Source organism: Megalopta genalis, chromosome 5, assembly GCF_051020955.1.
Source record: "Megalopta genalis isolate 19385.01 chromosome 5, iyMegGena1_principal, whole genome shotgun sequence".
Lineage (NCBI taxonomy): Eukaryota > Metazoa > Arthropoda > Insecta > Hymenoptera > Halictidae > Megalopta > Megalopta genalis.
This window is the reverse complement of record NC_135017.1, coordinates 8737671-8752487: the sequence shown is the minus strand read 5'-3', so window position 1 is coordinate 8752487 and position 14817 is coordinate 8737671. Positions and strand designations below refer to the sequence as shown.

The following is a 14817-nucleotide window of genomic DNA, read 5'->3' as shown; positions in this document are numbered from 1 at the left end:
CTAAATTTCCCTAGGCTGTAGACCCGCGCCGGACACGCGGCGTGCAGAGGCCGAGGCCGCGCGGTCCGGCGAAAAATTCAACGCGGTTCCCGTCGACGGAAATTCCCTAGCTAGTGGCGGCGCGCGATCGATCGCGTTCGTCTACGCGACCGCCGCGAAACGCGCGGCCGGTGTCGGTGTTCGTGTTAGTGTTCGGGTTAGTGTTCGGGTTAAAGTAGGTGGCGTGAAATGGCATAATTACCGCAATCCCTCTCGTCGGAACCGTCGGCGCAGTCCTCTATCCCGGTGCACTGCAACACGTAGGCGATGCACTGGCCGTTCGCGCATTGGAACTCGCCTTCTCCGCAACCTGCTTCCATACCACATACTCATGCACGTTTAACCCTTGAACCGACGAACGACGATCGTCCGGCGGACGAGGTTTCGGCCGCGAGAAGCGACGCGGACCACCGGGGGAACGCGACGGCGACAGGTCCGCGCTCGTTCGCGCGAAACCTCCGCGCGGCTCGAAGGGTTAAAAGCGCCTCGTCTCCCCCGCGAGAATGAACCCCCACTGAACCGGGGTGACGCGAATCGGGGCTCAAGGTCGAACCGCTTCGAACGCGTCCAAGGGCCTCCTCGCGGCCCGGCCGAGCCGACGAACGAGATTCGAAGCGGTTCCGTCGTCGAACGACGCGCAGGGTACGGGCGAGTAGCTGATTGATTGGGCATGATTCCCAGGGGGTGCGGGGGCTGGAGAAGTCTGACGGAGCGTGGCATGCCGGAAAATTGCACGGGGAGACGCCACATCCGCTCGGTTATGTTCGGTCAGCATGGAAAATCGTAAATCGAACTAAGGGGGGGGGGGGAAGCGTCGGGGCGGGCGTCCGCGATGTTCGGGTCGATCCTCGGCGCTCGGCGAGCCGTTCGGAGATCGAGCTAACGGACGCGAACGATCTTTCTGATCTTCGAAGGACGGCGTCGCGTCGGGAAGCTTGAAAATTCTCCGTAACGGCTCCGGAACGCCGTTCACGGTCGGCGAAGATGACCGAGTTTCTGTCAAGATCGCAGAACTTTCGACGGAAATGAGATAATGGGATGATTTTTTTTTTATATCAGAAAATGTTTCTGGTATAGGGGAAAGTTATAGAGGATTGCGCACGGACAATTTTCGACGTTCAAAATTTATATTCAAATTTTTGTATCTCTCGATGGAATTTTGGTTTGTCCATTGTGGCGTGTGATTCGATTGTTTTCTTCACTCGGTATACGCCATTTCTTATTTCGGATTCTGTTATTTTCTGTGACGGACTCTGTTACACCGAATCGTAAATCTCGCTGCAAGATTTGTGCAACGTTTCTGAATTTATTTTATTTTTTAATTAAAATTTGATTTATCCGCCTATTTTAGATAATTTTACAACCATACCATTCGATTGCACGAGTCGGGTGATGCAATATATAAACAAATGGGCGTTACACTATGACCAATGGAAGTAAATAAGTTTAAAATAATGTTTAGAAGCGAAAAATTAATTAAATCGTTATCCTTCTCGAACTCTGAAATGTTGTGCAAAACGTTCGCTTCGAGATTTCATTGGACAGAATCTATAGAAAATGGTGTACAACACAGTCAAGAAATAAATAACAAGACAAAACGTAAATAACAAGTTGAGACAAAAAATTCAATCACACGTCACAACGGACCAACAAAAATCGTATCGAAAAACATCAAATCTAACGTAAATTTTCAATGTCGAAAATTTAATATAAAATTAATTTATTTTCGCGCGACATCCTCTATAATTTTCCCTCGTCCCAGAACATTTGAAGTTCAACTAAAAAAAAAAAAAAAACGAAAAGAAAGCATCGTCCCTCTGTCCGATTCCTGTCAAAAGTTCTTCGACACGAACCCGGGGTCATTTTTCCCGGCTGTGTGCGCCGTATCAATCCCCATCGGCAGGAGCAACTTGTTGCTCCGGTAATAAGGGGACTCAGACGTTCGTCGTCGTCCCATTAAAGTATTCCAGAGGCCGTGGATATCCCCGCGGGCGCGGGCCACCCAAGGTGCGCCCTGTCTGTTCCTTGGAGGCAATCGAAATCACGTTTCCACTGGCGGGAGGGCCGGGAACAGGTGCACTTACCGCACTGTAGCTCGTCCTCGGCGTTCCGACAGTCGATCACGTTGTCGCACCTTTTGTTGATGTTGACGCACGTGCCGTCGCTGCACCGGAACTGGTCGCTGCTGCATGTCGTCACTGCAACACGACGGAGCCGAGATTAAGAAACGCCTCGACCGGGTTACGGAGTCTCGAATTGATTCTGTAAAGCGAAGGAAACGAGAGAGAGAGAAGGAGAGAGAGAGAGAGAAGGAGAGAGAGAGAGAGGGAGAAATGAGAGAGACGGAGATAAAGCGAGGGAGAAAAAGAGAGAGATGGAGAAAAAGAGAGTCAAAGAAAAAGAGAGACAGAGAAAAAGTGAGAGAGAGAGAGAGAGAGAAAAAAGAGAGAAAGGGAGAAAAAGAAAGAGAGAGAGAGGGAGAGAACGAGAGAGAGAACGAGAGAGAACGAGAGAGAGAGAGAGAGAGAGAACGAGAGAGAACGAGAGAGAACGAGAGAGAACGAGAGAGAACGAGAGAGAACGAGAGAGAAGCGAATAAATCCCGCTAAATGAGAACGTACGAGAAACCGAATCGAAAATAAGGAGATAAACCAAAGAAAATAATACCGCTGCAATTGTGCTCGTCGGAGCGATCGTCGCAGTCCGATCGTCCGTCGCATCTCATGCTCAGGCTGACGCAACTTCCGGTTCCGCACTGGAACTCGTCCTCCCGGCAGTGCACTGTTCGTCGTGGAAAAGAAAACAAAGCGAAATGATGAACGGAAACGCCGCGGGAATTACAGGGAGCCCGATTCGAGGCGCGGGCCGCAACGACCCGGAACAATCGGCGCCGTGTTCGCTGTAAAAAACGGGGCGGGGGAGGAGGGCCCGAATTGTTCGGCGGGCTGAATTAAAGAATTAATGGAAAACCGTGTCGCGCCTTGCCGCGATCTGTTATTCTTTCCGATAGGAATGCCGTTGTCGCGGCGCGTTTTAAATGAATTCTATTAGCGCGCCAAACGAACCCCGTTGTCGCGCCAGGAAACGCGATTCTGGCCTCGTAACGAGTCGTGTGTACGCGCCGCTCGTAATTGCGGGGCCTTTTAAACAAGCATTATGGGAATTTCGAATGAGGTCACTGGGGAATCGCGGCCGCCGTTCGCGGGTCGCACTCGCAGCCGGAAAATCGCGAGCGGCGGAGCAGCGCCGACGAGTCGCGAAGCGTTACGGAAAAATCGCAAGCAACGAGCGGTAAGGAGAAATCGCGAGCGCCGTGGAAGAATCGCATGCGTCGAGCATTAAAGAGGGAATCGCGAGCGTCGTGGAAAAATCGCATGCATCGAGCATTAAGAGGGAATCGCGAGCGCCATGGGAGAAACTGCCGGTTCTTGCGTAAATGGCGGCTGGAACGGGGCGAAAGCGAGCGTCCAGCGGAATTGGTCTGTCACTGGAAGGGAAACGAGGCGGATAGCGATAATTAGGCAGCGGAGCGATCGTAATGAATCGGATTAATCGCGCGCGCGGAGCGTCGGCCCGTCTCGCGCTCCTTCGGCGCGGAATAAAGGAAAGGAAACGAGATCCAGAGAGATCGCGGCGTGCTATTAATCGCTCGAGAAACAACCGTCCATTATCGGGGGGGGCCGTTATATCCTTGGACGAACGATTTACCCGGCCGAACGGCCACGCGACCGCCCCGCTTCGATTCCCTGGATCGAATCGCCGCGCTCGTCGACCGTGATTTATCGGCGGCCGGATAATTCGGGATCCACGCGTAACGATAGCAGCGAAACACAGGAGGGACAGGGGATCGCGGTGTTACGGGAATCCTGTTTAGCGTGTTAGAACCATACTCGTGTCGGAACAATTCGCCTCGTCCTTTCCGTCAGTGCAATCCAAGGTGCCGTCGCACAGTCTCGACGCCGACACGCAATACCCAGGCGAGCATTCGAATTGGTCATCCGTGCAGCCTGCAAGAATGTTCGAGAACTTGGAGACAGAGTAAGCCACATTGACAGCGGATGGCCGACACGTTGGCAGACTTCTGCCGGCACGGTCAACACAATTATGTGCGGCGACAGCACGTTATGATCCGATCGCGGTGGTACGACGTGGCACAGGTATTAATCATGGACGATTATAGCGACTGATCGGAGACGATGATCTCTTTTGGAAGCATGTGAGACAGATTCACCAGAACAAAAATCGAGATTAGAGTGAACGTGGACGAGAAACATGGAGGAATTGGTCCGTGCGGTTCGACGAGACATAGACATTAATTGTGGGTAAATAGCGACTGATCGGTGACGATGATCTTTTGGAAGCACGTTGAGACAGATTGACGAAGACAAAAATCGAGATTATAGTGGACGTGGACGAGAAACATGGAGGAATCGGTCCGAGTGTATCGGTTCGACATGTCACAGATATTGATTATAGGTAAATAGCGATTGATCGGAGACGATGATCTTCGGAAAGCATGATCAGATAGATTGGCGAAGACAAAATTCGAAATTAGAGCGAACGTGGACGAGAAACGTGGAGGAATCGGTCCGAGTGTTGAGTGTGAGGAATCAGTTCGACGAAACACAGGTATTAATTATAGACAAATAGCGACTGATCGGAGACGATGATCTTCTGCAAGCATGTTGAGAAGACAAAAATCGAAATTAGAGTGGACGTGAACGAGAAACGTAGAGGAATGGGTCCGTGCGTATTGGTTTGACGTAACATAGGTATTAATTATGGACGAATAGCGACTGATCGAAGTCGATGATCTTTTTGAAGCATGTTGAAACAGATTGACGAAGACAAAAATCGAGATTAGAGTGGACGTGGACGAGAAACGTGGAGGAATCGGTCCAAATGTATCGGTTCGACATGTCACAGGTATTGATTATGGGTAAATAGCGACTGATCGGAGACGATGATCTTTTAGAAGCACAGTGAGACCGATTGACAAGGACAAAAGTCGAGATTAGAGTGAACGTGGACGAGATACGTGGAGGAATCGGTCCGAGCGTATTGGTTCGACGAAACACAGACATTAATTATAGACAAATAGCGACTGATCGATGACGATGATCTTCTGAAAGCACGTTGAAACAGATTGACGAAGACAAAGATCGAGATTAGGGCGAACATGAAAGATAGAGGAATCGGTCCGTGCGTATTGGTCCGGAATCGGACCGGAGCGATATCGATGGTTTATACGGGACGGTCGCTGGAGCCAGCCGGTTGAGCTGTTGCTTCCTCCGAAAGGAAAACGGATCTCGAGGAAAGGAAGCCGTGCGCAGATTTACGAGAGGAGCCACCATCCAGTTCCGGCGAGGGAGAACGGCTCGCTATCGACGAAACGCCGGCCGGATGCCGGCGGAAAGATGAAACGGTGAGACACGGTCGCCGGGACGGCGGGGGTGTGGCCCGGCGGAAGGTTGAAAAGAAAAGCAGTCGTAGGGAATTAATTAGCATGCGGAGAGGAAGGAGAACGCGAACCTCGGGGGTCGGCTATTAATTAACACGCACCCGAGGAAATTTCGCGGAAGAGATTATAAATGAACAAGGAGTTACGGGGGCAACACGCGGCTCTAATTTACGGCGGCAATTAGCTAACGATCGAGGATGGACGACTCTTCGAACCGAGTGCACTCGAAAGAATGAGCTACCTCCTCGCTGGTTCCGTGCCTGGAATTTCCGGGAAGCCCTCCGACCTCCTTGCGAAATTAGGGGAAAGACGCTGAGGGATCGATCGCTCGGAACCAACCGAGACACGGGCTGCACGACGAATCGGCGATGGAAACGGTCGAACGATCAACAAGTCACGCGCGCGCGATCGCAGAAAGCTCGGTCGGTGCAGCAATTTCTCCCGAATTCGCGCTCGGATTGCGCGACGATGGACAATTTGGGAAGAAGAGATGCGATCGTCCGAGGCTTGCGGCTCGTTTTTACAGTTACCGATCGTCAACAACTATGAAAACGAGACGCGACGCGTCCTCCACTTCCCGAATTGTCCATTTTTCTGCGCAATCCGAGCTCGAATCGGGTAAAAAATACTGTATTTCCATCGAGAGTCGACGACGATTTCTGGAACACCCTATAGATTTTACGGTAATACTAAGACACAGGGTACACGGCCGTTTCAATCGAACGTATTAATCCGGCGACTTACTCTGCTACTGGCCAGGTATACGCGTAATCCAATCTCGCCGAGGAAAGTGTATCGCATCAGTCGCCGATGATCGGCCTACTTCTCGGACACGGTGTACGTAGCCGACGAACCTGGCTAAAAGAACCGGGACGGTTGTTTAAGAGACGACGACGACGACGACGACGACGGTAAAGCGGTTTACTCGTGCACCGATCAACTGGATTAATTCGGATCGCCGACGGTGCGTTCGATCGCGTGCCGCCATTTCCTTTTTCGCGTGTCAAGCAGCGGCAGCAGCAGCAGCAGACAACGAAAAGTGAAAATGTGGAGGAAAAAAAAAGCACGGGAAGGCCGAGCGACGCCGTTTAAATGGAGCCGCGTGCACGCGCGGTCCCGTAATTGTCGCGTATGCATAACGTGTCTCGCTTGCCCGCAACACGCCCCCCGCGTTCCTTTTCACCGGAACGCGTGACGAAACAATCGAACTCGACACTTTTATGCGCGCAAACCGCTTTGCTCCCCCTAATTGCTCGCCACTGTTCGCTAGCCAGTCGTCGGACAATGAAATTTTCGCTTCCGCGAGCCTCGATTCGCGAGTTCGCCGTCCGCGTGTTCTCGGGACACCCGGTGCGTGGCTTCGGGGGCCTTTACGGCTTTGAAGCCGTTTTCCTCGAGAACGGCGCGTCCTGCGGGACAAAGTCGCCGCGCGATCATTGTTCGGCCTGCGACGAGGAATCGATCGGCGCGCTCGGCGCTTCGATTCGATCCCGGTCGATCGAGTTTCGGCGGCCCGAAGTACGAGCGTCTCGCAACGCCGAGGTGTTCGCGGACACGCTTGATTTAGATCGCGAAGGACGTGCGTGCGAGTTATCGCCGCGATAACATCAAGGTTAACCGCGGCCAAGAAATAGGTCGGCGAACAATGCCGGCGAACAATGGCGTTCCATTCTTCGAGACAGCGTATTGAAATTTGCCTATTGACAGAGTCGACGCATTCATGGCTCTAGAACCGCGCTCATCTTAACCGAGTCACCGGAATATCGATGAGCGAACGTTCTCGAGAGCCACGGAAGTGGCGAGCAATCGGCGCAACGCCGGCAATTAAAATGAAAACATCTGCGCGAAGTGGCGAACAATTTCCAGGGCGACGCTGGAGATTCAAATGAAAACATCTCCGCGAAATATTTCAGTTTCCTGGCTTTTTGATCGGAGAGATCGCGGGAAAGCCTCTCCGGGCGCGCGAACCGACGCGACGCGACGCGCCGCGCCGCGCGAGTCACGTGCCGCCTCGGCCGATGGAACGCGATTAAAAGTCGAAATTAATTCGATCCGGACGCGCGTGAGTCCGCTCCGTGTAATCTGGTTACGATTTAACGCGATTCCGGCCGACGTGCCCCCTTTTTCCGCTCGATCGGCGAATATAAATCGTCGGGATCGCGACCTCGAAATTGGCAAACGTGCCCGGCGGGGGGCGTGACGAGCCTCGCGAAACGGGACCCTCCGAGGAATTCCCCTGATTCACGGGCCGTCCGGCCGGGTTCAAGGCCCGCCTCGCCCATTCCCTGGATCGCGATCGACTCGATCTCGATCACCCTTGAATACCGATTCGAATAACACTTTTCTCCAACGGATGATCGCGTTACACGCGCGAGCGTGTTGCTCCGACGATCAGTGCGCCGCGCAATGCGTCGATCCGAGGGGAAAACGACAAAATCAGCTCAGCTAATGGCATTCGTAAACTGCGAGGTAAGGTATTACTGCGGTTTCTCGCTGAAGGCGAACTTTGACAGAGAAGATAAGATGTTTCAAGCCAATAAATAGACGACTTGAGCTATGCTTATTATTCATTAACTTGAGTATTTGCTTTTCTCAAAATATTGTATCTCCGTAAGCACGAATTTCATTAAGAAGCCTAACGTAAAGAAACCACGCGTGTGCATATATTACCGCGGTTATGCATCTATTACCGCGAGACAAATACCGCGGATGTTCCGATTATTGTGTGTCAAGGTGACATAACCCATTCTCTTGTAAATGTACACACACACACACATAGCTACAATTCCTAGGATCAAGATATTCTCACTGTAGCACTTTATTAATTAGGCATATATATAGGTACTTTATGATCAAGCGTGTTCGCATCGGCTCATAGCTCATTAAGCTACGCAGTTCGGTAAAACATTGCAGTAACGTACAAACATAATAAAAAGCTATGCACCAAATACTGTGTTAGTAAATAATATTTGAGGATAGACGATAGTGACAGTGTACGTCGATTTTTGATCAAAGTAACGATTACTTTATCCAAAAATAACGCTTAAATGAATAATTCATTATTAATTACCAAAATATAAATGCCTTTCGAATCAGCGCTCACAGCCAAATATCAAAAGTCGATGAATGAATTAAAAATGCGATTGCTGTTACTTGTACGTCGCGAATTTTCAATTTTAAACATATAAGAAATTATGAGATTTGTTTTTAGAAGATTGCGCACTATACAATGCTAGATTTTATTACTTTTATAAAGTACCGCAGTATTTGGGTCGTCCGCAGTAATACCCACACTTACTATATTCGATCAATGATATACCGCAAGAATGAGACTTTTATTATTATTATTTCGGTCACTCTACTCTTCATTTCAATTCACCCCTTTCTTTCATCTTGCATTTCCTTCAAGTACCATTGGTATTTTAGTATCGCACGTTTTGTTTAACTTTAATTAGACTTTTCTAAAATACTCCTCGAAAATCCCAGCTTCGCTCTGACTGAATATCTTCGCGGATTTATCTTCTAAAACATTGCATAAGAACCAACCGCCCGTATTATCCCGACTATTTTTTATAATTGTTTATTTAGGACGGCCACGGTCGCTTACAAATTGAGCTATCTTCGTCCAGTGGTACACCAGTCATCCGGACAAAAAGAAAGATGACATATTTAAATATGACTAACCTTATTTTAAATTACAAGACGATTCTAAGAATATTTGTAAAAATTAAAAAAGAATACTGTGATTTTTATCGTGCGAAATTAAGCCGCGAGTGAAATAAATCAAACAGGACGTTGGACCACTCTTTGCGGCAACATCAAACGAAATTAGACTCTATAGCGGAACTGCGAAATTTTGTGGTAAATTCTACGCTGCGAAATCAGAAATTACGAAATTTGCGAAGAAAAAATTCATCGAATTAATTAAACAATTACTTATTATATATTATTAAATGTACACTTTTTACATTTCTTTTTCATATTATTGTACGTATGAAATATTCGTTATTATATTCGTTAGAATATAAGATACTAATAATAATTACAATATATCATTATAATTATATATTATATACAATTATATATAATATATATAATTATATGTAATTATAATTATAGTGCAATAAATAATTATATTAATAATATCCACAATATTATGATATCATACATACAGTAAAGTTTACCGATTATTATTTAAATATGTTTTCATTGGCGGAAAAATTAAATACTGCTTTAATCTTGTAAAACACGCATGAATAGATCGTAAAATCGTAGAATTCGATTTTTGCTCCCGAATTCAGGCACCGCGCGCCGCCACGAATTTGTCTAATCTCGACTTATCGTTTCTGCCTCTTATCACGTTGCTACATTTCGTCGAGTGATTTCCATGGTTTTTAGAGGAGTTCATCACGACGAATTGTTTCCGCGCAATCGAAGAAAGATCGGAGTGACGCGGACGAGGCTTACCGGCCGCGGATTGGATTAAACCGGTGAAAACCGGCGAAATTCCGGAGCCGAGGCCGCGCGAAAGGGCCGCTGGAGATTAACGTCGGATTAAAATTGCAGCCGGTTATTAGGCCGGCTTAATAAACGCGAGTAAATCTCGTCCGTCGACCGGCAGGGCCGGCCCTAAATTCGGCGACGTCCGCGCGTCCCCGCCGCGCGTCGATATTAATACCGCTAATGAAGTTTGTTGACGAATTAAAAAATAGAAACAAACGAAACCGGATTTCGCCGAAATTGCTTTCCCCTGGCGAACCTCGTCGCGGCTGCGCGTCGATTACTTCGTGCCGAGGAAATCTGTCTAAAAAATATTTCTTCAACAAGAGCGATATCCGTTTCAATACTGGCGGAATCATTTTTAATTATAGCTCGACCGGTGCTTCAATTCGAAGGCGTTTTAGGCGAGAATTATTTTGACGATCGAACATTTTGTGTTCGCAAATTCTGCCACCGTGAAGCACAACGCCGCTGTTCGGACGAAAGACGGATAAAAAATCCGTGAAATCGAATCTATCCGACAGAATTCGATCGAATTTTGTGTCAATTTTCCAGGCGTTTTTCCAACAGTGGTTCATCGATCGCGATAAAAATAATTTATGAAACGTGAACGAAATAATATTGTAACTTTGCGAAAAAAAATCGTAGGGCAATTTTTTTAATCTCTTCGGATGCGAGAGATTTCGCTCTTTAAAATCTCGATGGTTTCTGCGACGAAAAAAATTTGTTAAGCTCTGCGGAGACATTTGAATCCGAGAAACGGCCCAAAATGAGGATTTTCACTATTCGCACAGCAACATGGAGCAAAAAAATTCAAGCACAATGTAACTTCTACTGTTCGAAAGCGGAGACTTTAACCTTCAAAATGAGCCAATGCTCGTTATCTTATGATTTATTTCCACGAAGTTATGGTACCTTGAACATCGAAGAATATTCGCCTAGAACGACGCGATTATCAAACAGCTGATTTCACATCTCCGATTCGAAGTCCGATGGAACGGCGAAAAAAGATTGTAGAGCAATTGCTTGGGACTCATTTGAAAGAAGAGACTTTATTCTATAAAAACACGTTGGTTTCAATTAGCAAGAAAATTGCCCAAGATCTACAGAAAAAGCCGAAGAATAGAATGTATTTGCACCGGAAAAGCGAGAGAAAGCCATTTTATAAAAATATTCCCATAATAAAAAAAACTATTCACCAATGGTTAATTGGAAATTTGAGACTATAAACTAATATAATGAAATAGACGAGCAAGATAAAGAATATCAAAAAATATTTTCACGAGAACCTCAATTTCTTTTTACTTTTTCTAAAGTAAATTAAAAAAAAGCCATAATGTTTTATTAGAAAAAGCCTAAATATATTACGTAGCATCAGAAATGAATGGAGATCCCATCTTCGGGTGCGAATACCCCAGTGCGCGACGGTCCTGTCGCCATGGATTATTCGAAATTCATTACCCATCCCCGGCCAGGGCCGAGAAAGATTGTCGGAGTTTATCTTTTTTTATTTAGCGAGTGAAAATTGACCTTCTTCGTCGGTGGCTCGCGGCAATAAAAAAGCGAAGAGTGTCCCCACGAAACGCCGGATGGAAATGATAGGGGTTGATGGGGAGCGAGCGGCGTGGGGCCGCGAGGGGCTGACAAGTGCAACGGCCTGGAAACGCGAGCCCGACCCCGCACGCTATTGTTATTGTCACAGCTATTAGAACTATTGAGCCTGTTCGTAACATCGTCGCGATCCGTTCCGTCTGATAGCCTGATGATACGCCGCGGGCCCCACCCCCGCGATCAACCATTTCGAATTCTTTAGCGTTCGAATTACTGCTCGCCCCTTGTGCCCCGTTCGAGCGGGAAAATAGGCGGCCGCGTCGATGGCCTCTTCGCGATTCACCTGGCGAATCGAACACACGCGTTCGTACAGGGTGGCCCAGAATTCTTGACCCAGAATTGTGTGCAGGGTACTCTGAAATATTTCGCTCGGATAGAGCCGGCTCGTAGACGCGAATACCGGGGATAGAAAATATGTAGGAAATGTATAGGACGTGTTTTCCACGTTCTCCGGATAAACCGACTTCGAAGAACTGGCTCACGTGTCTGATCGTCGCTGGCCTATTCTACTTGGAATTTTCCGCTGTTTGGTTTCCAACTGGATCAGACAAACAACTGCTCAATTATCTTCTAGCTTCGTCGACTGTGAATTTTATCGAGTTATTGGGACAGACGAGACGGTCGCTGACTGGTGCGGATTTGTTCAAGCTCGCGAGCAGGTTAAAGCCATCGAAGTAATATTTATCTGAGATTATCAGCTGAGTGAATTCCTTTTAAGGGCATATTTCATTCGAATTATGGAGGAATTGTTCGAATTATAATATTTCATGATTCTGCATTTGAGTAATTCTTTATTAGAACAATTTTATATTCGAGGAATTCTTGATTCGAATAATTCGAACAATTCTTTATTTAAGTAATTCTTTCTTCGAACAATTTTGTTATTCGAATATTCAAACCAATCCTTCATTCGAATAATTCTTTATTCGAATAGTTCGAAGAATTCTTTATTCGAATAAAAAGCTTGCGCGTGGTTGGGTTTGTTTGATCTCGCTCGCCGTTCAGAGCCGTCGCTGAACCGTGAGCTAAGGTTACCGGGGTTGCGGCGCGCGGAGTTTAAGAAGCTCGGGAATAAGTTTGGGAGTGGGACGAGCGGGTGGAATTATTTACAAAAAGCGAGTGGCCTCGATGCTTTCGGCGTGGGTTAATTTTTAACATGGTGGAACAGCTGACGCCTTCCCAGCGGAACGAGCGATCCGCGACACGCGCACGCTCTGCATAGATCTCACGATCGCCGAAAAAAAAAGAAAGAGCGAACGAAAAAAAACAAAACAAAACGGACAAAGAAATAACAGCGAACCAATTTATGCGACGATAACGATAAGCGACGTCTTGTCGACGATATACTCACGGCAATTCCGCTCATCGGAGTTATCGAGGCAGTCCCTGGCACCGTTGCAGTGCAGCTCGAAGTCGATGCACTGGCCGTTCCTGCATTTGAACTGCGTGGAGGTGCAAGCTGCGCAGAAAGAACGTATTCGTGAGAAAACCTCGGGAGCGGATTTCTCGGGGTCGGGGTAAATAATCAAATTGTTTTATCGGCCACACCGGTGCGTTCCGTAGGAACGCCGGGCATCCGCCGGAGCAGCTGTCTCTCGAGGAAAGACTCGAGTCCGCGCGAGCCAGTCTACTCGGTGGAGAATTCTGTCGTTGGTTTACAAAGTGCCCGGATCCTTCTCGTATCTCAAACACTGCAGACGATCCAGCCTGGATCCAATAATGTCGGACGTTTAATATAATCTCGATCGGGGCTGCGAGACGTGTGATCGACTTTCAAAGAAACGGCGCCCGTTCAAAGACAAAAGTCCTGCGATATTGACAGGGCCCCTCCCGTCGATCAATTCAAATAATACTTTCCCTTGCGTATTAAGGCCCTCCTACGACTACGTTGGATTCCTTGCGAATTAATGGAATTGCTCCCCGATGGTGCACGGTCGCGAAAAATGGCGAAATCGTAGAACTTTTGGCAACGATGAGGCGAACAGACGACTTTCTTTTCGAATTGAACTTGAAATGTTCTAGATTATGGGAAATTTGTAGGGAACGTTGCACGAACAATTTTTCGCATTGAAAGTTCATGATATATTTGATATTCCTTGATAAAATTTTGGTTTATTCGTTATGTCATGTAATTGGATTATTTTTTGTTCGACTTGTTGTTTATCGTACATCATTTCCGATGTAATTCTGTCATTCTGAATTTATATCTCTCGACAAAATTTGTGTAACACTTTATAATTGAAGAAAAAAAGAAACGATTTAATTTATTTTTCTCTTTTAAATATTTATATGTAATTTATAATATTTATATAAAGTATATAATGTATAATATTTAATATATAATATAATATAAAATATAATACATAATTTATAATATTTATATAAAATATTTATATATTATTCATATACGTATAATAGAGAGTGGAGGGGGGGGGGGAGGAAGAGAGGATATATAAACCTATACAATAGAAACTAATTTATAAAGTTCATTATAATTTTCTGGGGTTCGAAAATTTAGAACATGAGGATCGATATATTCAGCAATTATTTATGAATGACTTTTAAATATATTCGAAATGCTATTTTCATATGTGTAAAGATCATTTCGAAAGAAAGGTTCATTTGCCAAATTCTCTATTCCACGAAAAGACAAAACTAAAGAATTCATTCGAATAAAATATTACGCGAATGAATAGATAGAACAATTTACGACGAACAACTGTATAGAATAATTCGTGACGAACAAATAGATAGAAATAATTTATGACGAACACAAATAGATAGAAATAATTTACGCTGGCTAAATGGATAGAAGAATTTATGACGAATAATGAATAATCGTCGTTATAAAATATAATACGTATAATATAAATTCGACCGTAGCATGAAAATCGGCTGAACAGAATTCACATTCGGATAATTATCTTCGAGAAATATTTATTCGAAACAATGCGAACAATGGCGGACCGTGCGCTCTCGAACGGCCCCCATCGAGTTTCCCCCGGCTCCGAATTAAAACTGCCGGGGACTTTGTTAAACGAGAGGCCGCGAAAAGACAGTTGTTTTCGCAGTTCGACAACTGTTTCCCGGCCGGCTGCGATTTGTCGATCGACACTCGAGACGGCTGAAAAAAAGCGCTCGCTGCGCCGCATTCCACATAAACACCGGATTGCCGGAGCGGCTCGGTTTCAACGGACTCCGGTCCG

General features: G+C 46.5%; 1 protein-coding gene across 5 annotated transcripts in view; it reads right to left on the bottom strand.

Annotated features, from left to right (window-relative positions):
* Positions 1-14817, bottom strand: part of trol (terribly reduced optic lobes) — a 195700-nt gene that overhangs the window by 43813 nt on the left and 137070 nt on the right. For all 5 annotated transcript variants that reach the window (XM_076522133.1, XM_076522130.1, XM_076522131.1 and 2 more), the window contains exons 10-14: positions 12963-13070; positions 3930-4046; positions 2707-2820; positions 2124-2237; positions 242-349 (exon numbers count right to left, since the gene is read on the bottom strand). In XM_076522133.1, the coding sequence (XP_076378248.1) occupies positions 242-349; positions 2124-2237; positions 2707-2820; positions 3930-4046; positions 12963-13070 (561 nt within the window). The remainder of the gene's footprint in view (positions 1-241; positions 350-2123; positions 2238-2706; positions 2821-3929; positions 4047-12962; positions 13071-14817) is intronic.